This window comes from Carassius auratus, chromosome 7 (genome assembly GCF_003368295.1).
Source record: "Carassius auratus strain Wakin chromosome 7, ASM336829v1, whole genome shotgun sequence".
NCBI classification, from domain to species: domain Eukaryota; kingdom Metazoa; phylum Chordata; class Actinopteri; order Cypriniformes; family Cyprinidae; genus Carassius; species Carassius auratus.
In genome coordinates, this window is record NC_039249.1 from 22,654,807 (window position 1) to 22,680,714 (window position 25,908).

At 37.6% G+C, this 25,908-nt stretch overlaps 1 protein-coding gene across 2 annotated transcripts in view; it reads left to right on the forward strand.

Annotated features, from left to right (window-relative positions):
* Window positions 1-25,908, forward strand: part of b4galnt4b (beta-1,4-N-acetyl-galactosaminyl transferase 4b) — an 83,170-nt gene that overhangs the window by 40,998 nt on the left and 16,264 nt on the right. For both annotated transcript variants that reach the window (XM_026267937.1, XM_026267936.1), the window contains exons 4-9: window positions 5,585-5,683; window positions 12,297-12,392; window positions 12,730-12,820; window positions 14,185-14,285; window positions 16,115-16,182; window positions 22,004-22,082. In XM_026267937.1, coding sequence (XP_026123722.1) covers window positions 5,585-5,683; window positions 12,297-12,392; window positions 12,730-12,820; window positions 14,185-14,285; window positions 16,115-16,182; window positions 22,004-22,082 — 534 coding nt within the window. The remainder of the gene's footprint in view (window positions 1-5,584; window positions 5,684-12,296; window positions 12,393-12,729; window positions 12,821-14,184; window positions 14,286-16,114; window positions 16,183-22,003; window positions 22,083-25,908) is intronic.

A 25,908-nucleotide genomic window follows, 5' to 3' on the forward strand; every position in this document is an offset into this window, starting at 1 on the left:
GTAATTCTTGTGAGTCATGACTTTTTTTTTTTTTTTTACTCAAAACACAAGTGTTTTATTTATTTATTAATTTTTTTTTTTTTTTTTTTTTAACAATGCAGCAAAAAATGTAAATATCTTAAAAATACTTTGTCTTTAAAGTTCTGAAAGTTATTTATTTATTTATTTATTTATATTTTTTTTTTAAGTAGCTTACATTTGGCCAAAATCTAGACAAGATGATGTATTGGCTGTGACTAGCGTTATATCTCCTTTTTTCCTTTTCTTTTTGAGTAAGGAAAACGCTATACTTTATTTTTATTATTATTTTTATTATTATGTAAATTATAGGCAAATAATATTGTTTATAAAAAATAACGTTTTCACCCGAACCGGTTTCGGAACGATAATAATATCTGAGGAACGCAGAACAGAAACGTTAAAATATCGATTCTGCTCAGAGTGAACCGATTTTTTTTTTTTTCAAGCCCTGCACAGAGCACATGGGAAAACAAAACACAACAAACAGTCCAGGGGTGTGACCACATTAAAAAGTCTTACTGATGTAAAACTTTTGAATTGTAGCATATCTACAAATGTGACTCTGATTTATGCCTTGTTTACTTGTCACAGACATTGACATATTGTGTTTTCTTTAGTTTTTCTACTCTTGTAATTTGTCTGCTCTACTGCTTTGTCTGCTCTAAAAAAAAAAAAAAAAAAACCTTCGTCAGATATCGTCACAACAAGTAGGACAAAGATTACCCATAAAACATTAGAAAAATTTCCCAATTATATGTCCATCCTTATCTTTAGTTTCTGCCCTTTGAGGACTATCATCTTCCTGTTATCCTCATATGGACTCTTTTGTAGCTGATCTATTCGCTCGTGACTGATCGTCAGTAAAGCATGCCCCTACTGTCATACTCTGATTCGTCTGCATCTGTGTCCCCTGATTAATGGCAGAGGAAACATAAATTGAAAGCTGTCGTCTCTTGCGGATGAACATATCTATGTGTACAGTCCCAAGCAAACAAAATAATGATGATGATTACCAGCCCCCACCCCTTATATCGTCTGTCACAGCTAGCTCACAATAAATAAGCCTTGTCTTTTCTCGGCCCGTCCTGTCTTGCTAATGTAAATAAGGAGAATTCATTAACCTTGCTGATAGTCCTAGGATCTGTTTCCAGGGTGTTGGTGGAAGCCATCTGGTTATCATTGCTCTCTTGTCAAGAGAGTGAAGAGGAGATCCAGAGCTCGTTATTTATGAGATCTGCCCTTGGTCTTACGTTGAGGTCAGATCTACCAAATACTTAGACAGCAGTGGCTTGCACCGGGCTTGCAGAACAGCAGGGAGGCCGATCGCTTGGACGCCATTAGCTGGGATGAAGCCTTCCTTCTGGACTGCATGACAGGGGCACGTAGCTTAATTGGGATAGATGAGCTTTTAGGCTTGTCTTCATTATTTTCTTTAGCTGAAAGTGACTTTAATTTGTCTTGAAGCCGATGCAGACAGAATACTGTACTAAAATTCTCTGTTATGTCTACAGCACTAAACAGACAGTGTGATCAGTGCAGACCAATTACAGAACAAATGACACTTATGAGTCAGTTATTTTGAGTGAATAAAAACATACAGTACCACTAGATTATTTTTTGTAAATAAAGCACATATCTAAATGTGAGGCTTAGAGAGGTCATGAACTGAGAAATCATAATTTATTTTTACATATAAGAGGTCACTGTACTACTAAATCATCCTCTAAGTGTAAAAACGCTTTTATTGGAGCCAATCTGCCAAAACAAATGTGGAATGTGCCACTTTATAACCCCTTTCAAACATAGAGTACTGGTAAATTTCTGGCTATGTGTGAACTGGACCTTTTTAAAAAACTGTAAATTTGTTCTAGTAATTAACCATTATGAGAAGTTGTAAAATTACCAATAAATTACTGGTAATCTGCACTGTGTGAAGATTACCAGTATGACAATGTAAGAGTTCAGAACGTGCTGACATAAGATGTCTGCAAATTTTTTTGAAACAAAATGTTTGATCATGCACTTTTTTTTGTTTTTACAATCATGAATCATGTTCCAAAAATACTCCTTCCAGTTTGTCACAAGTTTCGGAAAGTTTTTTTCGAGTATGGCTCTGTGTGACGTTAGATGGAGCGGAATTTCCTTATATGGGTCCTAAGGCACTTCTGCCGGAAGAGCGTGCGCTCCCGTATAGCAGAGCACTGAGAGGCTGAGCACAGACATTCATTCACTGTTCAGAGCGAGAGTGTCGCGAAATGTCACAAAAGAAGTGTGTTTTTGGTTGCCAGGGCAAGACAACCCTGCACAGATTACCAAAAAAATAAAACAGCATTAAGGGACCAGTGGATGGAGTTTATTTTTACAGAGCATCAACGGAGTTGTGCAAGTGTTTTTGTTTGTTCCCTGCATTTCGAAGATGCTTGTTTTACAAACAAGGCCCAGTTTGACGCCGGATTTGCACATAGTTTATTTCTTAAGGATAATGCAGTCCCAACGAAAAAGGGTCACGATCGTGTGTTGGAACCGCATGCGGTGAGTAAAACTGCTTCAAATATCTCTGTGTTATTAACTTAGCTATCCGCGTGTAAGCACATCAAGTAAACAACATGCGATGTTGTCATCAAACTGCACGAGTAAAACTGCTTCAAATATCTCTGTGTTGTTAACTTAGCTATCGGCGCGTAAGCACATCAAGTAAACAACATGTTGTTGCGATGTTGTCATCAAACTGCACTTTCCACATGTACAGCTTAAAAAAAAAAAAAAAAAAAAAAAAGATGACATTAAGTGGAACTTAGTAATTTTCCAAAACCGCTAAGCAAATATATACAGTTTTAGTACATACCACATAGAGACATCGTTGCTGATGCTGCTATTGTTAAATTTCAGCCTCTGTATCTGATTCTGGATCATAAATATACGCTGAATCTGACTATTAGCCATGGTTTGTTTTGGATGATGGTTTTTTCCTCACGGTAATGTCACAGCTTCCAAACGCTCTCAACGCAAAAGCCTACTCTCGCTCGTGATTCTTTAGCTCCGCCCACACGTCACGCCTCCAGCCGGTCGTGTTTTCCCGTGAAAAATCGGTACAGACTATCTTTCTCTTATGAATATACTAAAACTAAAGACTTTTTGGAGTTATGAATGATGCAGTACTACTCTATAGGTACTCAAGATTAACAGGATATTGAGTGAAAACGAGCATTTCACACCCCTTTTAAGTGAATTTTACTGCACACGTGTAGAGTAAAAAAAAAAAAGGCTTTAAAATATTTTAAGTATTATATATATATATATATATATATATATATATATATATATATATATATATATATATATATATATATATATATATATATATATATATATAACCTTTTTGGCAACCCTGATATATTAATATATAATTTTACTTAGCTAGTTTTAGATTAAAGTGTTCGTCTTCTGTGTAAAAATAACTTTCCTGGGTATGTATTTTTGTAATAAAACAATTATGTTTCATAAATTTGTTACCGATAACATCTTAACATTATTTACATTAGCCTACCTTTGGGGTCTTTGCTAGTATTCCAATATCCTTATGCCTCAGTTAGCTAGTTATAGATTAAGAGTTGTTGTTAGATGACTTGCTGCTGTGTATAATAATTTATGTTGTTAAAATAGTATCATATTCTCTAAATACATTGTCTGCAGGATGATTTAGCTAATTTTCAGTACACCACATCAAGTGTGCCACTAAGTACTGACTTTAAATGTTAAAGTGTAAATTAACATCTGACCACTCTTGTGGGTTTGCTAATGTTGCAATTGAAAATCGTAGAAAGCTAAAAACATTGGTATGATGTAAGCAACACAGCTACAACAAATAAAATATGATAATGGTCATTTTAGATTTATAGTGTGTGAATAATCAAGCATTGACAATAATGAGTCATATTGGCAGCACCAAGGGGTGCTATTTCACCTGCACCGGACAGAGTCTGACAGCGCCGCTGCATGTCAGGCACGTCATCATCTTGAGACTGAGATTCAAAATTCTTGACTGAATAGTGTGGTTGAACACAGCATCTACCTCCTAATTTTTCAGAATGCCACTTAGCCATGAAATCATTAAAAAATGCCTTTTATGGGGTTAGAATATTTTTGTTTAAGGATCAAGTAACATTGAAGACTGGGGTAATTGCACAGTATTACCGTTTTACTGTATTTTTTTTTATCAAGTAAAGATTTCTTCAAAAAACATAAATTTACCAATCCCAACCTCTTGAAATGTAGTTTGTTACCACATTTTTTGTTATCCAAGTATTGTTCTTTAGTGTAGAGACCAGTTGCATTGGATGGCATTGACAGTAAGCCACCTTTAAAGTTGTCAAAAAGTCAATGTAAACATATCTGTGTAAGACATTTTTGAAATGTGTTTATAATTGAAGTTATGTCTTCATCTGGTAATGGAATTACATTTTCCCCCTAAATATTTATTCCTTCCAACTCCTAAAATTATTTTTAATGGAATCGTTAGGCAACAAGAATACTTTTATTTATTTATTTTCTATCCCATCCCTAATACACACACACAAACAAAACTTGTGTCAAAGTGTGCTAATGTAGTTTGCCTTTTCAGCAGTACGGTAGTACAAATACCCCGTTCTAACAATTCATCAAACCTTTTTGTAGTCATCCATGAACTTACAATGTAGGTTGTGCAATTCATTAGCCCCTACCCACTCAACGCGACAGAGACAGAAGTAAGAGCTTAAGTGCTTTTTCTGCTTTCAGCCCTTAACATCACAGTTTAATTCACAGGCAGTGCTTTTGAAGAAAGCTTGTGCTTGTTATTACATTCTGGAACTTTTCCAGTCACTTTAAATGTGATTTGTTGTGGCTCTCAGCTGGATGGAAACATTTTGTTTAATGTCTAGAGTAGTTCTTCATGTGGTGCAGTCATTGTTTTGATGGGGACTCATTCATAGTTCTATGTGGAGGATTAGAAGGACTGAGTGGGATTACTGCCGATAGAAGAGTAATAACTAAAAACCTACACACATCCTGCTGAACCTAAGAAATATAGAGTAAACAAAGTCAAAGTTGTATGTTATTTTACATTTAGGAAACACTGAATGTATGTATATATGTATACTGTGTGTGTGTGTGTGTGTGTGTGTGTGTGTGTGTTAAAAAAATATTTTTTCTGAACAGTGTATGGTGGTAAAGGGAAAATATGCATTGATTATACATTTTGAGTATTAAGTGTCAGTCTAAAGTAACTATCTATTTATGTTTGCTTTAAGTATCTAAATGTTTGACATAAGCAGCAATTGTGTAACAGTTACTTAAATAAAGCCAAACACAACTGGACCACATTCTAATTTAATGTAGTTTAGTTGTTTAATTATTAAGTAAATAAAATGACTAATGTATCTTCAGTATCTGTATTTAACACTCTGTATTTGGGGGTTGTATGGTTATAGTAAGTATAGCGCAGCCACTGAGTGTTGCATGAAAATGTCTGTGAAGCATCTCTTTATTTAGGGTCACTGAGCACTCCTTGTTCCTGCTGTTTCAGGGTGAAGAGCTCAATGGATCTGTACAGGAGAGCCGTGCCAATGCTGAGATGCGCAGACTCCTTGCCCAGAAGTTCCTCAGGTTGTCATGGAAACCAGAGGTAAAGCATGCTTTTATAGTGTTAGACACATACACTTTATTTTCCTACATACAAGAAATGTGTAGGATAATGTGCGGTGGTTTGCATTCAGTTTTCTCTGATATTAAAACTGCTTTTATCTAACCCACATTGACAGTGTGCAATTTAGCTGTGAATCTCTCTCTCTCTCTCTTTGTGTGTGATTTCCTTGGGGAGGCACATCCTCCCATAGCTCTGCATCCCTCCAGGAATCGTGCTAAAATTACATGAACAGGTGGCCGAAAAGACGAGAGAACAACAGGCGCCGTTTTGATGATGAACCAGCCAGATCTGCTTAGCCCTTCTATATTGTTCCAGATAGAAATGAATTAGATACCCTCAAACACCTAAATATCAGGAATGAACACTCTGGCATTAATACAAATGACTATTAGTAGTATTACAGTCTCTCTCTGTGAGTGTCATTGTAGGAGCTGATTTTACCAGGCTGATGAGAATTTTCACACCAAGAGGCGACTATTTTTATATTTGACTTATAGCTTAAATCCTCAGAGGATTTGAGGTGACTTTTGTAATTTAAGTTAATTTCTCACTGGTTCTGTTCGTGAGAGCTGAAGTCAGTAGCATTGTCTGAGCCAGAAGCTCAAACAGAAACTACCAGAAACCTTATGGCCATTCAAACTGAGCCACTGGATTTTAAATGGAGTAAAAATACGTTTGTATGGAGCTGAAAAAAAGTTTGTGTATTTAAAAATAAAGTAATATAATTATTGTTAATTAGTATTAATGTTGTCGTCTTATACGATGTAGCAGAAATCACAGAATTTCAAATCTGCTCCTTTCAATACAGGGTCATTTATTATTGGTGATTGCTGATGTCCAGTTCAGCTGTACATGTCTTACAGTTTTACTAAGAACTTTTAAAGGTGTTATTTATTTCCACATGATCCAGGTCTGCCACAAGTGCCTTCTTAAAAAAATATAAATAAAATAAAATGAACAACTTAGAATTGAATCACTTACATATTAAAAGCTGATGTGTTTCCAGTATTTACTACATTAAAAATACTAATTATCTGGTTTGTAATTGTAATTAATCAGTGAAATATGATAAATATTTAAAAAGATAGTATTGTAATATATATTTCATACGTTTTTTCTACTCAGTCCACTTTCAGTGCTTATGAAGTTCCTTATTTGCAAGTCGCTTTGGATAAATAATGATGAAGTGATGTTTTCTTGCAATAGTTTTGCTTATTAAAGTATACACTACTGTTAAAAGTTTGGGGTAAATTTTTTTGTACTTAAATTCAGTAAGAATGCATTCAATTAATACAAAAATGACATTTGTCACAGTAGTGTGCATCCACGAGAAAATGAGTATATCTGTTTATAAATGCATTAGAATGAATGCATTAGACTTCACTGAAACTACTGTAGAGACCCACAAGAACCATTAAAGTTTAATGCATGATCTTAAACTGAAGAAACTGAGGGCTTATATACTCAGGCAATGATAATCAAAGAAACAGGTTTGTACTGATCAAAAACCATAGTGACTAATGAGAACTCAGCCGGTACGGAGTCAAGGAGATGTAGACGCAGGGTAATGCGTGAGGCCTAAAGGGCCAAGGTGGAGCCACAGGCATGCATGACTGAGGTGAAGATGTGGGCTTGGCAGACCAGGGATGAGTCAGTATGAACGAGGGCAATGTTGTAACCAAAGGAAAGGGGGAGCCTGGTAGAGTCAGAGGGCTGGAAGGTTGAGGCTCAGCTGGAGACTTGTAAGTCTAAGGCAGAGTAACAAGGGAGCTCAGCGGAGCCTGAGGGATGACAAACTGTAGTGGAGCCAATGGAGACTGGGACTTGGAGGCTTGAGGTGCAAATTAGAGATCCACAGACCAAAGTGGAGCTGACGACTCAGAAGTCCAAGATGGACCCATACAGCAAGGTGAACCCACTGGATAAGCTGAGGGGCTGATGGGAGACAGCAGAGGCGAAGCCAAGAGACAGAATGGCTTTGGCCAAGGAGTAAGGCAGTTGGACAGGACCATACGCAGTGATTTAGACTTGAGAGCTGGGCAAAGCCAATGGTGATGAAGGTGACTTGTTGCTGGACAACAACTGTGACTTAGTGCTGGATGATAAAGGATATTTGAAACTGGACTGAACCAATGACAAGGAAGACCCCTTGGAACTTGCTTGAACTAGCAGAGATGAAAATGACTTGGAAGACTGAACCAGCAGAGAGTGAGACAACCTGGAACAGTATGGGATCAGCAGAGATAATAGACCAGGAATTCTTATATCATTAATCTTAATAATTTAGTTGAGACCAAAATTCTTTCACATGCCTCAGTGTCAGGAGTGTGGGAAGAGCTCCAACCTATACTGATAAAATATATCATAATATGCCCTAGACCATGGGCTAGGCTCTGGGGCTGGAGTGGGGCTGGCGTTGTCCTCATCAATGAGGGAGGCAGTGAACCAGTCACACTCCCTCAAAGATCTTCCATGGACAGCCGTGCCTTTGACCACTCATTGAGGCTAGTATGGAAAAGACGCAGTGAAAGCGGTCCGCGAAGTTGGTAAAGGGGACCAGAACAAGCAACTCTCTTGTGTAGCGATCCCCCTGCATCACATTTTTACTTGAAAATACTCATATTCAAAACACAAACTAAAATATTTTTGAAGAAATCTGAGCCTAATAAAATACAGTAGTCCTTGTGACATCAGCGGTTCAACCTTCATTTTATGAATCTATGAAAATAATTTTTGTGCGTATGGAAAGCATTTTTTTTTTTTCTCTCTTCTGGGTAAGTCTCTGCTTAGAGTACTACTACGCAGGTGTGTGCATTTCTTTGCTTGCAAACAAGGCACAGCACATATGGGTTCTACGTCAGGATGCCAGCTCCTGCGTCAGCAACATCACACACATGCTGCAGGGTATTCACAGGGTATTCTGTGTAGTGGAAACTGACAAGGAGAAGTAGAATTGTTAACTTAAGTTATATTTTTCTTTTCTTTTAGCAAAAAAAAAAAAAAAAAGGAATTACAGATGAACCACTGATGTGCATGGACTATTTTAACAATGTCATTATTACTGTCCTGTCCCTTGAACAAGGTAGTTGTGTTGTTTGTGTCGCTTCTGTTCTGAAGATGAATGTAGGTCTTGCGGGTTTGGAACAACATGAGCGTGAACTGTCACTTTAAGCAAGATTTTTGATATGCTGTTTCAATATTGTAGCCAGCTGCTGTGAAGCTCTTTTCTAAATACTGTGAAAACACTGAACCTGACTCCACTGTAGTATCACCAATCGATAAGCCAGCAATCCTTATCTCCTTTCCCCACCTCGTCGCCGTAGCAGGCTAGGAGACACGACACTGTGTGATAATGAAGAGACAATGATCAAAGAGGGTCCCTGACCACACGCTGCCCCCGAGGCTCCCTTCCTCTGAAGCCCTGTGACAGATGAGCTCCTCGTTCGACGCTGAAGTGTCAGGTGCAGGCGAACCCTCCAGGAAGCAATGGGAGCACGGAAGCTCTAGAGAGGCATGTGATTTAGGGAGTACCAAATGCCAGAAATAGCAAACGGCACATAGACGTACCCATTGAGTCCTTGTATTGCTCCTGTCTCACTGGAAATGTGTCGATGGTTTGTCAGATACTTATCCAGTATGATTCACAACAAAGGAAAAAAATACCCCAGTGCAGAGATAACCTCTGTTTTTATCCGATGATTTATGTGCTTCCCTCTCTGTGTTATTGAATGTCATTATATGGCCAGTAGGAATAACCAGGCTGGGAAATCTATCATCGGGGCTTGGGCTGGAAGTGCAGCAAGATGACTCTGACAAAAGATCTCAGGCCTCCACACTCCATATGCTGCAGTATAAGATACTCTTATCATGCACTGAAGAATATATTTTAAAGTTACTTAAAATTCAGAGATAAAGGGAAGATGAATGCTATTAATTTTTGACTGATATCAAAAGATTCACAGGTATTTATAGCACACCTAATTCTAACAAGCACATACAAGTCTATTACTGATACACAATGGGACTATTTAGATCTTTTTATCATACCTCTAAAGGATTGTGGAAGTAAATCACATTTTTTCATGATTTATAGTGCATTTGTATTACACTGCAAAGTTTTATATAGACGCTGTCACAGTCTCCTTGTTTCCCCTTGCGAAAAACAAACCAGGGTGACAGTTATTCATCTATTCGGAGCATGTGAAAATGTAAATAGTACACTTGATAATGCCATGAGCTAAATCCACCTTGCCACCTGTGACCGCATTCTACTCTCTCTTCTCCCTCGACTGAACTCTTGCCATCTATGAATGTGCCATGGCAATGGAGTGGCACAGCTTAGTGTGCCCGTGACAGCTGTAACCGTCCCCAAGATTATGTGGCATCCTGTCCGCCCACTCTGAGTGGGTGGGATTCCAGTCCCACCATCTACACCAGCTGCAATTATAGAGGCTAAATTTAAACGTGGCTGTGCAGCGAGAGACCTAAACAACTGACAGAAGGGGCGAGAGGAATCTAATGTGAGCTCACCTGCGTGATGAGTAATGCCCGTCTCTGTCACCACCACCAGGAGCATTACAGAAAGATAAAGGGTGGGATGAGAATTTGGTACATAAAGATTTGCACAGGCTTACACATTTCCTGCTAAATCCCACCACTGCTGCACCAACTCATAAACTCTTCATTAAATCATGAGCATGAAGTAGCTGGAAAAGCATTGCCCAATTTTCCTGTTTGTGACCATTTGTGTTTCCTGAAAGCATTGCTGTGTATCCAATAGACATTTAATCACTCTGAAAACTCTGTGAGCATTGTGCCGCATCCAGCTTATCGGTCCAAAACATGATAATTATACTTTCCCTCATTCTTAGGGGAAAAATATATTATTGATATAAGGTCACTACATAGTTACCATTGCAACTGATGTTATAGGAATAATTTTAATAGTTAATAGAAAATTGACTTAAAATGTACTCAAGCCATCAACGATGAGTTTGTTTCTTCATCAGAACAAAATTTGGAGAAAATTAGCATTACATCACTTGCTCTCATGTGGTGAATGGTGCTGTCAGAATGAGAGCCCCAACAGCTAATTAAAACAAACTTGTGCACATCTATTTCTTTCAAATCAAAGAGGTTTCTAATAACAAGAGAAAGGTTTCCGAAAGCATTCTCATTCCCATTCTCTCAGTGTTGTGCCCCCATATGGCATTTGCCAGTAAGTGACCAACTACACCATTAAAAGCAGCCAAACCTCGACCTTTTGGTTAAAACCTGAACTCTTACTTTAAAATGCTTGTACTGACATTAAATTGAAATATTTATGGTTCAATTACTGTTTGCTCTCAACCACCTTATCGCTCTCTCTTGCCTTTGGGCTAACGGCATATTCACAGATCCAATTTCAGATATGTTTGTTGGTGGGCTGTTCTGTGCATAATCTGGGTCTGTGTGGAGGCCTGGGGCCCTGTTCTCACCTCTGAATAAAGTGTTAATTCAGCCACCTGTGATATATTAATAGACATCCCTTTTATGGGCTTATGGTTTTATAGTAGCATTATACTTTGAATTGCATGATAGAAAACCCTTTTTCAATGGCATCAATTAAAATTGTGACCTTAGTTTTTTTTGTTGTTGTTTTTTTCCTGTGGTCATTGCTATTTTGTGCATGTAGTACACAAAATATAGTATACATTTACAGCAAATGGGCAATGTGCAGATATTCTTCCTTGACCAAATAAGTATTTGTCGTATACAATACCAGGACTGCATTTCCCAAAAGCAACATAAGCAGAAGTTGATCATAGAACCATTGCCACCTCTTTGATCAACTTAGTCCATGATGCTTATGAAAAATGCAGCCCAGGTTTATTTGAACCTTGATAAGGAAATGAGCTAGAGCAGAGGAGTAATGCAGAAAAGAAAAAGTAGAAGAATTGCATTGGTTTAAACAATGGATCAACACTTTGTGATAGACAATAAATTCAATATTGTCATTAATACACTGTAAAAAAATACTTTTTTAACATTTACATTAAAATATCGGCAGCTGCTTGTGGTTGCTGCTTAATAATCGTTAGTAAAGTAGATGCTAGATTTAGGTATTGGGTAGGATAAAGGGATTTAAAATATAATCATGCGTAATAAGGCAGTATACTGTGCTTTATAAATATTAATAAATAGCCAATATAATAGTAATATGCATGCTTATAACCTACTAGTTAATAGTGAAAACTAGTCCTTAAAATAGGGAATTCTGGGAATGTCAGTTTAAGTTTCTTTCTTTTTTTTTTCTATGATTATACAATTACTTTTTCTTTTTCACTTCCAAAACCCCCTATTTTACTATTACTATACAATACTATTACAGTTATGCACTATATATGGAGACTTACTGTTAACAAATAAACAGGTATTTACTGTAACGCTTTGACTATTAAAATACAATAAAAAATTACATTGTAGTTTATATTGTAGTTCATAATATAGTTTATTTTATATTTCATTTTTAAATCCCTGGACTGTTTCCTTTAAATGATGCTGGTTACACGTGCAGAAAAGGCTGATTCTCTCTCTTTTTGTTCTCTGTCAGTATAAAGGTCAGGCCAATCTGCATGTGTTTGAAGACTGGTGTGGCTCTTCTATCTCCCAGCTCAGGAAGAATCTTCATTTTCCTCTCTACCCACATGTAAGACCAGACACTGGAAGAAAGAGTTTGATAGAACAATTACAATTGACCTGCTTGTTGGACTCGGAAATGTATTCTGGATCTCATTTTCAGTATTTTCAATGAACAAATCCCAAATGTTGTCTTAATATTTCAAGAGGGGCAGGATGTGTTACAGACAGAGATATAATTTCTGTTCTTTTCACCTTTGCATTATCACTAAAACAGTGATTTGGAGCTGTCTGTTTATTCTTCTTAGAAGCCATTTTGAGGTGTGATTCTGTGAATTAGTGTTAGTGCCTTGGGTTTAAGGGTGAATAGGGGTACAAATGCTTTTATATTTAATTCTTCCCTACAGACCAGAACCACGGTGAAGAAAATTGCAGTGGCTCCAAAATGGAAGAATTATGGCCTTAGAGTCTTTGGATTTATTCATCCTTACAAAGATGGTTAGTGTACATTACATTATTACTGCTGCTCAAAAATATAGTACACAGTTATTTACAAAACTTTGAAACATCATGGATTTGCTCTCATCTTAATTACAATCAAACACATGCTCAATAATTTCTAGTGCCTAAGAAAATGGACAATATGTTATGCTATTGCTTTGCATTCATGTCCAGGCTCCGTAACTAAACCAGTCTTAAATAGTGTGAAAAATAGGAAACAAAATTGACTCTTGGCTTGAGATAGCAAGGACATCCTTTAAAATAGATGGATTGAATCTAAAACTGTCATTCCAAAACACAGAGTTTCTTCCATCAAAGCACCATGTGGTTGATGTTCTCATTTTTGCATCAATGTCATGCTACATGATTCAGTTTGTTATAAGTTTAGGATCATAAACAGATGGCTTGATATTCAGTTGTAGCATTTTATGATATAACTTGGACTGCATTGGTCCCACAGGGATCTCAAGCCATTCAGGTCTTTAGACAGCATAGCAGATCCAAATCATTATATTGCCTCCAGCCTGTTTCACAGCTAATTGTTTTTGTATTGGACTGCAGTGTTTTGTTTTCTCCAAATATACTGTGTACATTTATTTAAAGTGTTTTGTCATGTATCCATATTTTACAACATATTTTCTTCTAACCTACTATGAACTATATTTCTGTTCCATGTTTCATAAACACAGGCATTACTGAATGCTAAAGAGTTTTCCTCTTTACTGTACCCTTCAGTTATTTTTAATCTAATAAAAATATGTATGTTATGTGTTCATAAAAGTTAGGTCATGTTATTAATTATTAATGCACAATTCCTTCAAACACATACAATACATATACATTGGTTTCTTTACGTTCAAAGTGTTCCACAAAGCAAGTTTGAGTGAGGTGTAAGAAACCTGAATGTTGCCCAAGCTGACGTCTAAATGCACACAGTAACTGTTATTTCAATAGATCCCCTACAGTCAGCAAATTCTGCACGCTCTGCCTAACCTGATAAGAAAAGCTGCTGTGAGGACTACTATATGCATGCAGGCGTGCTCGTGTTTGCTGGGGAAAAGTTATGAGATTGTTTTCATTAGCAAATAACTAGAGTCGCTGAATCAGGGTTTGACTGGAGCGCACAAGCTCACAAGACAATAAGAGAAGGAAAAGCGATTGTCAGTTTGAGGTATATACTGGAGAAGTACTGACAAGCAGAATGAAGGCACTGGAAAGCACTACGGGGTTATAGACTGCTGTGAGATATCCGTGAAGGACAAAACAACATCTTATCAAAGCAAGCTTAGAATTCAGAACCTGCAGGTCAGGTCATAAGGTTATACAGTACATCTCTTTAAATGATCAATTATTTATTTCAGGGGATTTCCAGTTTGCCATAGCATCGGATGATAACTCTGAACTGTGGCTAAGCTCTGATGAAAGTCCGCTCAATGCCCGGCTCCTGGTGTACGTTGGACAGGTGTGTACTATGATATATGACCCTTAAATAAAGGGCTGCACTTCTGATGTATCTGTCTGTCTTTACAGTGGAGATCAAAATGATGGAACATCCTACATTTTCCTTTATTTCATATTTTTTGACAAACTCTATTTAACTGGCAGCATTCTTCCCATTTTCAATGAGATTGCAAGATGGAGGGCCTCTCTTAAGCGAATGAAAACTTGTGACAGGAGCTTGTCTAGATCAAGGCCAAAGTTGAGAAGTTGGTCATTCCAAATCTGAGATTTCTCGAATATTGCAGCTTTACAATGACACTAATTTATTAAAAGTCCCCCAAAAAAGCTAGTTGTCCACAAATGCACAAGAGGAGAGGATAATGACGAGACTCTCAATTGGGAATCGGTTCAGCGCTGCAGCTGGAATTGTGTGCCAGTTCAGTGCTGAACAGAGTATGGATCTCTCTGCATGTTAAGGAGATGTCGGACATACCCCGTGTATACACTGGACGCGAGCAGCACAGTGCGACAGAATACTATAGAACTCATTATAATTAATAATGCTGTATACACTGGATGCAGAGTGGTGCAGCGCAACAAATCCCTGACAAAACTGCTGCTGTGTTCTGTTATTGACTTACTGACACAAATTTCTAATGATTTGCAATGGTCTATTTGTTGTGTCCAGTGTAGACAGACTTTAGAGTTGCGGTGGAGAGACAACTGTCAAGTCCGTTGTAGACACGGTGTAAAGAGTGAACGATGCAGTGACAAAATCTCCCATCAGTAAAGAAAATCAAAAGGCTAAGCTCACCTTTGCTGAGGAGCATTATGTGTGGACAGATCATAACTATTCCAATGTTCACTTTATTAATGAGAGAATGTTTGATTTATTAGGGTGCGATGGGAAACATTTTATTTGGCATCAAACTGGAAAAGACTGAAGCTCGAGTGAGTAAAGAAGTCAGTGAAAGATGTAGGAGGAAGTGTATGTTTTCTGCAGCAGGAGTTGGTCCTCTTATACAGATACGTGGCAGTGTGAAAGCAAGTGTATTTTCTTCAGCAACATGAAGTTCCTTCTCTGCAAGCATCTCCCAATCAGCCTGCAATTCTCATGCAGGACAATGTCCCCTTCACACTTCAAAACGGATGGACGGGCCAGAGGCCCGATCTAGACTCGATGGAAAATATCTGGAATATCCGCAGTTATGGCTAAGAAACCCACTACAGTCCACCAAACTAATGAAGAGAGTGAAGGAAGAGAGGACCAAAATCACATCAGCGCAGCAGGAGCCTGTATACTTCCTACTAATTTCCGACAGCTGTAATCTGTAGCTGTAATCTGTAGTTGTAATCTTCTTTTGTGCTACAGTGGTTACTGTTCTCTAATTTTGTGTTTTTGTTGAAATGCCTTTGAAAACGTGTAAGTAGAACAGTGGTATACCTACAGCGGATATTCCTTTATTCCTTCATTGAGTCATGAAGATTTACATGAAGTATTGTTCTCTAATTTTGATCTCCACTATGTTCTGCCTGTCTGTCAATCTGTGATTATATCTGTGTCTCTGTCTGTCTGTCTGTCTGTCTACTTCAAATATTTAAACTTTTCAAACTTTCAAACAAGGATTTGTCTAGCCAAAATGTAAAGTTTGCCATGACATTATTTTCATTTTATTCTGCTTCCTCACATTCAAATTCAAGTCTGCTTCCTATTTTCTTCCGTACAGTAATTTAACTTCAAATTCAGGAATTTGATTGGAATTCAAAATGCATTCTCTGTTCAATTCTGAATAGTGTCCTGTGTGTGTGGCTACAGATGAGTTACAGTCTCTGTTGTCTGTCATAATGTAGCATGGCTCAGAGTGGACAGCTCCAGGAGAGTTCAGCAAGTTCAGATCTCAAACTTCCAAACCTGTGCGGTGAGTGTCATACAGCATATGTTTCCTGGATTTATCACCATAATTAAATGCATATTAGGAGAATATGACACAGTGGATTGTCTTAAGCATGGAAAGGTACTTGCCAGTACCTACAGTAAATATTGACGTTTAATCAAAATCTGGCTGAGCAGCAATGAGTGAAACAAGATGTGCCAATCACACAGTTATGGTAAGTAACACATTTTCACATCACAGGTAATTCTTTTTACTTCTTCATTTTTTCACTTATGACGTTCAGCAGCAGGTATGAACATGCAAATGCATCCCATATCTATTGTGATTTTTAAAGTGAGTTTAAATGCCATCAAACTTTGTGAATGTGTAAAAACATACAAGATATATTCAGCCATTCATTATCAGCTCATTAAATCCAGCTGTGTAAACCACATGCCTGTAACCAATGTAAGGTTGTTATAAGACATCGACGACAGCACATGCTCAACTTCACTGTTAAATGAACAAACGTCAGGGGGAGTTACTAAAACAAGCATGCTGCCCAATAGGTGTCTGTACTGCCAGAGTGACTGTGAATCACAAGGGACACATTAAATAGTAGTTTGTCAGAGTGAAGTGTCATGTCGTCCGTTTTAATCGCCCTTGTTGGTCTTCTCCAACCACTGCTGATTGGTGCTTCAGTGTGAGTGGTGTGTGGCATTGAATTATTCATCAGCAGTGTCAGTCTAAAAGCGAGCATGTACACGTTCCAGAATATTTCAGTGCCAATAAAAAAATGAGCATGCTTATTGGCACTCCAGAGGGAAACGCAGAGAAATGCCTCCTCTTTTCACTGAGCTTTGACAATGGCCTGGCACTGGTTCAAACTGACACAAGAGTGTCTTTGATATCCTCTGCTTTTCTAGTTGAGGATGTCAGGATTTAAACTTTTTGACTTCTATGCTACCCAAGTTAGACGACTTTCTGTCTACCTACCTCAGTTCTCTGTTTGCTTTCATTTTGCCCTTCGATTGGAGCTTGTTAGTTTGGTGACACAGAGCAGAGTAGGTCATTGCATCGTAAAGACTAATGCGCTGTATTTTAGGGCATACACAGTGAGGACGTCTGACAGGATCGTCTGTAAATCCCCCAGTTGCTGGACAAATAATGCACTATTAATGATCTTTTTTGAAGTTTTATCAGTTCTTTGAATGGTAGTGTCTATAACGTATGATAATCATGAATGATTACATGCAAGATAATGATTTAAAGAAGGCATAAAAAAATATTGTGCATAATTTACATAAGATTAAATTAGTGTTTAGTTGTTTCTGTTTATGTGGATCAATTTGGATTATGTAGTAATTAGCATAATCCATGGTACATAATAGTAAAGCTATAATACATCCCTAAATCACTTCTATATAAAGGCTTTCCACACAAACTCTGCTCAGTCTATTTTGTGCTTACATTTTCTCTCTTTTTCTGTATAGATGTAGTCTCGCCCAAGATGACATTCAGCAAGATTTTTAAGAGTACCACTCTGAGGACCAAAATGAAAAACCCCTTACATAGAGGACTAGCCTACTCATTATTGACCGCATTTTTATGCAGAACCTATTTTTTTATTTTATTCTGAAATAAGACTGTATTATAGTAATAATAGTGCTTTTCTGGGCACTCGAAGCGCTTTACATAAAAGGGGGAAATCTCCTCAACCACCACCAGTGTGCAGCATCCACCTGGATGATGCAACGGCAGCCATATTCAGCCAGAACGCCCAGCACACACCAACTTACTGCTGGAGAGGAGACAGAGTGATGAAGCCAATCAGCAGATATGGGGATGGTTAGGAGGCCATGATGGTCAGCGGCCAATGGGCGAATTTAGCCAGGATGCCTGGGTTACCACCTCACTCTTTTTTTGTAGGACATCCTGGGATTTTTAATGACCACAGAGAGTCAGGACCTTGGTTTGATGTCTCATCCGAAAGACGGTGCTTTTTGTCAGTATAGTGTCCCCGTTACAATACAGACCACAGGGTGAGCACCCTCTGCTGGCCTCACTAACACCTCTTCTACAGTGGGCAACCCGTCTTAGGCTGCAGGGTGATATGGCTGCTGGCAATACATTTATTATAATCATAGTTAGCAAATGAGACTCTGTGTCTTACTCTTGTGCATATACAGTGTGTACGGTATAGTCTTTTTATCACTTAAATAATAGAAAGGAGTGTATCTGCTTTGCCCTCCATGGCTGAAGGAAAGAAAGGGCAGAGTAACCTCAGGAGTCTCAGATATTGCATGTGACATTTATGGGAATATGCCAGTTCTGCAGGGCCAGCAGAGGTCAACCTCTCTTGACATTCTAGAAGTATCTGTCACAAGTGTGTTAGGGGATGTTAAAAGCAGATTCAGTTCACTAAATTTATAAAAGGACATCCATCAGATTGAATTCTAACACTGTTACATTTACATTGGCACTTTTTTTATACTTATCCAAATTGAAAGTTTAAAGTGCTATAAATAAAGTATATTAATAATGTAAATCTCCTGGCCTTGAATAATAATTTAGTTATTTTACAATGTAATACAAAAGAACAGTGCAATCCCCATCCTTAATTTTATACTGTCGATTTCAGTGGATTATATTATGATCTTCTGTCTTTCTGTATGCAGATAAGGCAGCTCTTGTTCTGATGAAGTCATTGATTGTTCTGTCTGTTTGTTATCCACTAATCTGTGCATAAATTACTCACTTACTTGCCCAAATGAACAAACAAGAAAACAAACTTTACTCAAGAGGGATTTTTTTAAAAACGGTTAGCAATCTCCCTTCTATGGTTTGTTTTTAATTAAATGTATTGTGCCAACGCTTACTTTCACGTTACATTGGGTTTATGCAAATGTCTGAAGCATCTGTAATGAAGTCAGGATAGTGGTTACAGTCATCAAAAAAATTAATAAATAAATAAAATAAAGAATTAGATAAATCAAATGCATTGTGGTGCATGAGTGAGTGGTCTGAATTTAATGCTTTAAAATTTTTATTTAAACTAGGCTGCTGTTGACATAAATTTGAATATGTTTAATTGTAATGCTTTTTTTTTAAGAGTAATGCCATTTTTTCTGTACACTATAATCATACTCTTGTTTTTCTACGTATAAATAGATGTGAAAAGACATTTTGGTAGAATTAAATAGCAGTTGTTGCATTATACCATTTATCGTAATGTAAAAGCAATATTTCAAACGCATATATTAAAATGTACAAAGCAGAATTTGCTTTTTCTCATGTAGATTTTGCTTATGTTGAAGTCTGCCCTTGTGAGTTGTTTGACATCTCAAACAAGCTTACTGTGCCGCTACAGCAGTCTGTTGAGTGTGTTCATGTGGGCATTGCATGAATACACTCTTACTTTATCTCTCTCATCACTCAGTCCTATTCAATTATTGAGCAGAACACTTTCAGATGGAGCCAGGCAATTAGTCAGCCAATTAAAACTCCATTCTGTACCCCCTCAAGCCTGTCTCAATCTAGCCCTGATCTACTGACCACTCCTTTCTTGTGTAGTCTTAAAACCCTTATTGACTCGAATTCTCAGGAGAAATGGAAATCAAGCTGCCATTCCTTTCAGAAGGACAACAAACAAACACTCATATAAGCTTGTAATGCTAATTGCTTATGCTCAGTTGATTTGGTGTGTATGTGTTTATTAAAGGACTCATAGGAGGAAAGATGTTGGGGATTCTTTCCTACTGAAATAGTGTAATGTGTGACACACAGTTGCCGATAAGTTGTGTACTGTGAATGATACCCAAAACGGTTTGCAGTGTGAAAGGAACAAACTATCCGACGACTTTAAAAATCGTGTAGTGTATACATGGCATAAGTGGCATTGTGATGGACATCCTAATGACTTGGCTACTTGAACGAGAAAAAAAAGTAGGGCAGGACGTGATTGTGGGAATTGATTTGATCATTGGATTTTTTTGTCATTTTCTATTGCTGTAATCTCATGTGAGTGACAGGTTTCTGGAGTGGAGGGATTCTACTAAATACTAAAAGAGACATTGCTGTGAGGGCGAGGGGATGTTATTGTAGATCACAAGGGCACCTTCATTTGAAATAATAATAATGATGCTGATAATAATAACAATAATAGGATTGTCTATTTTGATTTCATTGTGGCTGTAAGATTTGTAGTACAATTGAATACAGTTAAACACATCTTTTTCACAAAGGCAGTTGTCATGCTGTCACTGTGAGCTGCATTTCAATATGAATTGTACTTGGCTGATTTAATCAAAGCAACAGAAGAACATCTGAAGAACAATCATGTGTCCTAATACAAGCTGCTATTCATGTGTCTGCCTGTGACTTCTGGCTTTTCTAAGATGAAATCATCTTAGTAAAGAAATTCAAATCCTGTGGTCTGTTTATACATAAAGATTGTTTACACAAGTGTTTTCATCCAATTATCAACGCTAAAAAAATCTGACATTAGAAATTCCTCTTTTTTTGTACAAAGTGGCATAACTTTGCCATTTTATTCTGTTGGGGGGAGAGAGAGAGAGAGAGAGAGAGAGAGAGGAGAAGGATACTTGGGAAAAATAATCTGCAGTATAATTTCTGCGTTTAGATGCTTTACATTTTTATTTAACATTGGATGACTTTTTCTAAAATACTTTTAACAAGCACATGGTCTGTCCTCATTGCTTAATTTGATACAGTCACCATTGCTTTGTATTATTAGGTTAACTTGTTTTATGTTGATCAAATATTCAGCTTTTGGAGGTCACCCCAGAATGCTCATCATATCCTCTTTATTTTAGTGTGAAATGAATGTAACATTTTTAGACATTTTGCATTTTGATTGATGAAATGGAAATGTATTATAGATTTTATTTAGATTAAATGCAGATAGATAAAAATGCCTTTTTGACCCACTTAGGCAGGACATAAATACATCTTTATATATACAATTCTGTTCTTGAAATATGTATTATATACAGTACTTATATACAGTGGGGAAGTCGTGGCCTAATGGTTAGAGGGTTGGACTCCCAATTGAAGGGTTGTGGGTTCTAGTCTCGGGCCGGACGGAATTGTGGGTGGGGGGAGTGCATGTCCAGTTCTCTCTCCACCTTCAATACCACGACTTAGGTGCCCTTGAGCAAGGCATTGAACCCCCAACTGCTCCCCGGGCGCCGCAGCATAAATGGCTGCCCCATGCTCCGGGTGTGTGCTCACAGTGTGTGTGCGTGCATTTCGGATGGGTTAAATGCAGAGCACAAATTCTGAGTATGGGTCACCATACTTGGCTGAATGTCACTTCACTTCACTTCACTACTTATTATATTGTATTTGAAATACGGTTCAAGTGTACTGCCAAATGTATTGACAAGCAAGGTTAACTGAAGTATACTGTAATGTGATTTCAGTAACAGTTTTGATTAGGGAATACTACTCTCTATTAACCAGTTGCTTATTAGCATGCATATTACTATTATATTGTCTGTTTATTAGTCCTTATATAGCACATACTAATGCCTTGTTCTGTATGACCATGTTTCTGATCCCTTAACTATTAGACCACAACTGCCCTTTTAACTAGATTACTAATTTCTGTTTTTGTAATAGTTGAACAAGATCAGAGTGCTTCTTTGAGTTGATTCTGTCACTAACAGTGTACATATCTTCCAATGCCCTATGGTGCAATTTGCATTTTTTATCTTCACATCTGCCACTGTTTTTCCTTTCCTCATCTGGTCTGTCGCTCTGTAGCTCTCTGAGAGTGTCCCCTGCACTCTCTTTCTTTCACTTTAATTCTCCTCCTTTCCCCCCTCTCTCCCTTTCTCTGCAGTCTCATGTCCTCGCGGCGATACTACTTTGAGGTTTTGCACAAGCAAGATGACAGAGGTTCAGACCATGTGGAGGTGGGGGTGAGTACAGAGCCAGAGTTTGGGAAATTCTGGTAATTTGCTGTACACTGACTGTGTCACCAATGAAAATTTTGTGAAAGTGTCAATAAAACGTTAAGTCAGTTTGTAGAAATTGTATGTAAAACCTTTTTCCTGATATTGTTTTAGTCAGGACATTTTGCTACCTTTTAGTATACTTTTCATTAGACTGCCTACCAGGCATAGATTTTTTTTTAATCATTGTACATTTATTTTTAAGTAAACAAACTCAAGTATGGGATGCGTCATTAATGAACTCTGTTTAAGTGGCCTGCAACATTTATGCTTCTATAGCCTTTTACTATCTCCACCTCTCTTTCAGTTATTGCATTATATAAAGCTGAGTAAGTGGAAAGATGAGAAATGTGGCAAATTAGTCAGGGAAACATTTTCTGTGGCCCGCTTCACTTAAATCTACAAAACACATTCTCGATAATGGCCAGGTCAGTATTATCGCAGCAGTACAAAACATGTCAGATTTAGTAAAAATGTAATTGCTATATCCACAGCAAACAAACATCTACCAGCCGACATTACCAAAGCCCCTTTCACACTGCCATTCCGGCAAATACACAGGTAAAGTGTTCCTCCAATTGTTCCCGGGTCGCTAGATTATGCACTTTCACACTGCCAGTGATGACCCGGAATATGTGCGTGTTTTCACACACAGCCCTTGAAGATCCCGTAACGACACGTGACATCAGCGCGTGACGTGTAATGTACGAGTCGAAAACGCTTGGCACGTTATACTTTCACTGAAGCAAGCAAACGATCTCTGCGTCAGCAGTGAGGAACAAACTGATTTTTGCTTCATTACAGTTTGCACATATGTTTTCGTCGCGAACGTTGATCTTCCTTCAAAACAGCCGGTAAAAGAGTCACGTGATAACGCGCGTCATCACTTCGACACGGAATTAGATCTGGCTTTTGTTCACACAGCGCTCGTCCCGGGTCGAACCCCGCAATGTTACTAGGTCCCCGACCCGGGTTCAATGCGGGAATCAATCCTGGGACATGGTTGATTTCACACAGAAGGCGGCCCGGCAATGTTCCGGAAATATTGCGGGTCCGACGTGCAGTGTGAAAGGGGCTCAACTTTTGTAACTCATTACTCATTAAAACACGTACAGATACTGCGTCTCTAACCATCACAATATCCTTAAGTAGTATAACAGCCTTATGCTCTTTGATATACTGATTATGCCGGATTGCACCCAAAGGATGCAGAGTTTAACCAGCACATTTCAGTAATTTTATTATCTAGGAGAAGATAGAAAGCAGAAGACAAACAAAGAGAGGCAGTGAGATAGAGAATGAGAGAGAGATGAAAATGGAACAGAAAACAAATAGATTAAAAATAGATTAGATCATTTTTTGTTCTTTCTCCTTTAGAGCAAAATTCAATAGTAATACCTGAGTATGAACAGAATCTTATAAATGGAAACATAGTAAAAAAAAATTAATACAATTATAAAAATAATACTAATTAAATTAATCTATTTTTAATACATTTCCATCTAAACCCCGTAGATACTGTTGCACCCTCTGGATTTAAAACATTTTTTAATTTATTTTGCCCTCTTCATTATTCCACTCCATTTTCATTGTAGATATGCTTATTCTAAGCTTAATTTAGCTTGTGTTAAATATAAATAACAAAAGAGCAAGAAGTATGGGGTACATCAGGGTTCTGTGCTTGGTTCACTCCTCTTTTGGATTCAGACAACATCTCTGGGACTGACTGTATTATTCAGGCACATTTATTTTCCAGTAAAATCAGACCTTTCTTACCTAAGCATGCTGCACCACTCCTCGTCTAGGCTTTAGTCATCCTTACTAGACTAGTGCAGTGCTCTTTTATCCGGCCTTGCTGTATGTGCAATCAAACAACTACAAATGATCCAGAAAGTGGCCTTGGAGGTCTTCAGCAAACCTTGCAGAGCACATATTAATCTTACCAACTCCATCAGAGCAGCTGAGTCCTGAGTATACCATCAAAAAGAGGTCTGACGCAGCTCTTAATGCACTTACTTAACTGTACTATTCTCTTTCTGTTGTTTCAAAGGGTCACAGGTTCTCCCCTTTTTTCTCTACTGGCTCGTAATTCTCAGGTCAATTCTGGACCTTCGTATAACAGCACTTTTCATTCTGTGTCCCAAAGATGCAGTGCATTTTTTTTTGCTGTATTCCTCATCTGTAAATCACTTTGGATAAAAGCATCTGCTGAATTAATAAATCTTACATTGCATAATCTAACATAGCAGTTATGACTAAAGAACAAAAGTGAATTCATAAATGTTTCAGGTTAATAAAGCTTTCTCATCTCTGCTTCTTCTATTTTTTCCTCATTTGTAAACTTAAATCATAGCCTCTAGATCACTTACTTTCTTTGTGATGAAATCTTTTGATGAATTATTAATCTGAATGTAAAACTTAACTGAAGTCAGTCAAAGACAAGAAACAAACTAGACAACTGAGTAACAGTACAGAAAAGAGAATTAAATTCAATTAGTTTGACCCTTTTATTTCACACAGATGACTGGACAATCAGCACAGGGTAATGATAGGGAAGCTGTTAATTGGAAAAAAGGGATTTAGTGTAATTTTCTATAGATTTTTTACTTCTGCTCAGAGTATGCCAGCTGAATTGTTACACCGTTTTCCTTGCAAGTCTTAGAGACTGGACATTTTTATCCTTAACAGAGTATTAAAGCTGTTATCTACATGCAACGTTAATGTGAAAAGCGATCCCTCCTGCACAATTTATTTATTTATTTTTTACCACTTATAAAGAATTTTTTATTTTATTTTTTAATCCGCACTGCACAAAACTTTCATTGCCTGGAGGCTGAGAAGGCCCAAGATGACTCAGCTGTGCTTCACTCCTTATTTAATGTTCACTGCAGAGTGCTGGAGAAGAGGCGGTTCAAAGACATGAGAGGAGCCCAATGAATAAATTCATTGAACTTGGAGGTATTCTCAGCTAGAGAGTCAACAGGGACCAGACACCAAAAAGCAAAAACAGCTAATTATCTGTGGCAAACACAGGAATTCATTTATTAACCAAACTGCAGTTGGCTAGCCTGTGGAGTTCACTGGAGATGTTTTAGATTTTCAATGTTATCAGGCTCACTGCTTCTGTAGGATTCTCCCCTTTTCCCAATTTCACAGATAACACATATTAAATCAGAAAAGGTAGGCTAACCTCTGTGATGTGCGCATGTGCTTAAACTTTTCATGGTTGCACCCAACTCCAGAGTTATTCTGAGCCTGATTAGCATTTTAACAGAATCCCCAGGCTTTGTAGGGACAAAGAGATCTAATAAAGCCTGTCTGATTTAGTCTGACCAGAAACTATCCAATATGACATTTGCAGTAGGAGCTATTATGGACGGTGCTGCCAGTCACTAGTGAATGGGCTCAATTTTATTCATCGTCAAGACAAAAGAGAAATAAATCTGTAGCTGATGCAATATATGCAACATAATGCAAGCTTCACATTGTTTTCTAGGAATTGCAGTGTGTTTGCCAATGACTGCGTGTAGTCATTTGTGCAGAAACAGATGAAGCTTTTTAGAAATCTTTGCTACTTAAAAGGATCATGAGCCTTGGGTAGCATAGCAGGTTGTTTTATCGCCTATTTTCTCATCAGTACAAATAATCTAATGATTATTCAACATACATGAAATGAAAAAGAACAGTGTTAGCAGCATAGCTAGTTCTTGATCAGTGTGTAATACTGCTTAGGTGTGTGTGACCATGCATGATTGTTTGCATGGGCATATTTGTGAATGTGTGTGTATTATGT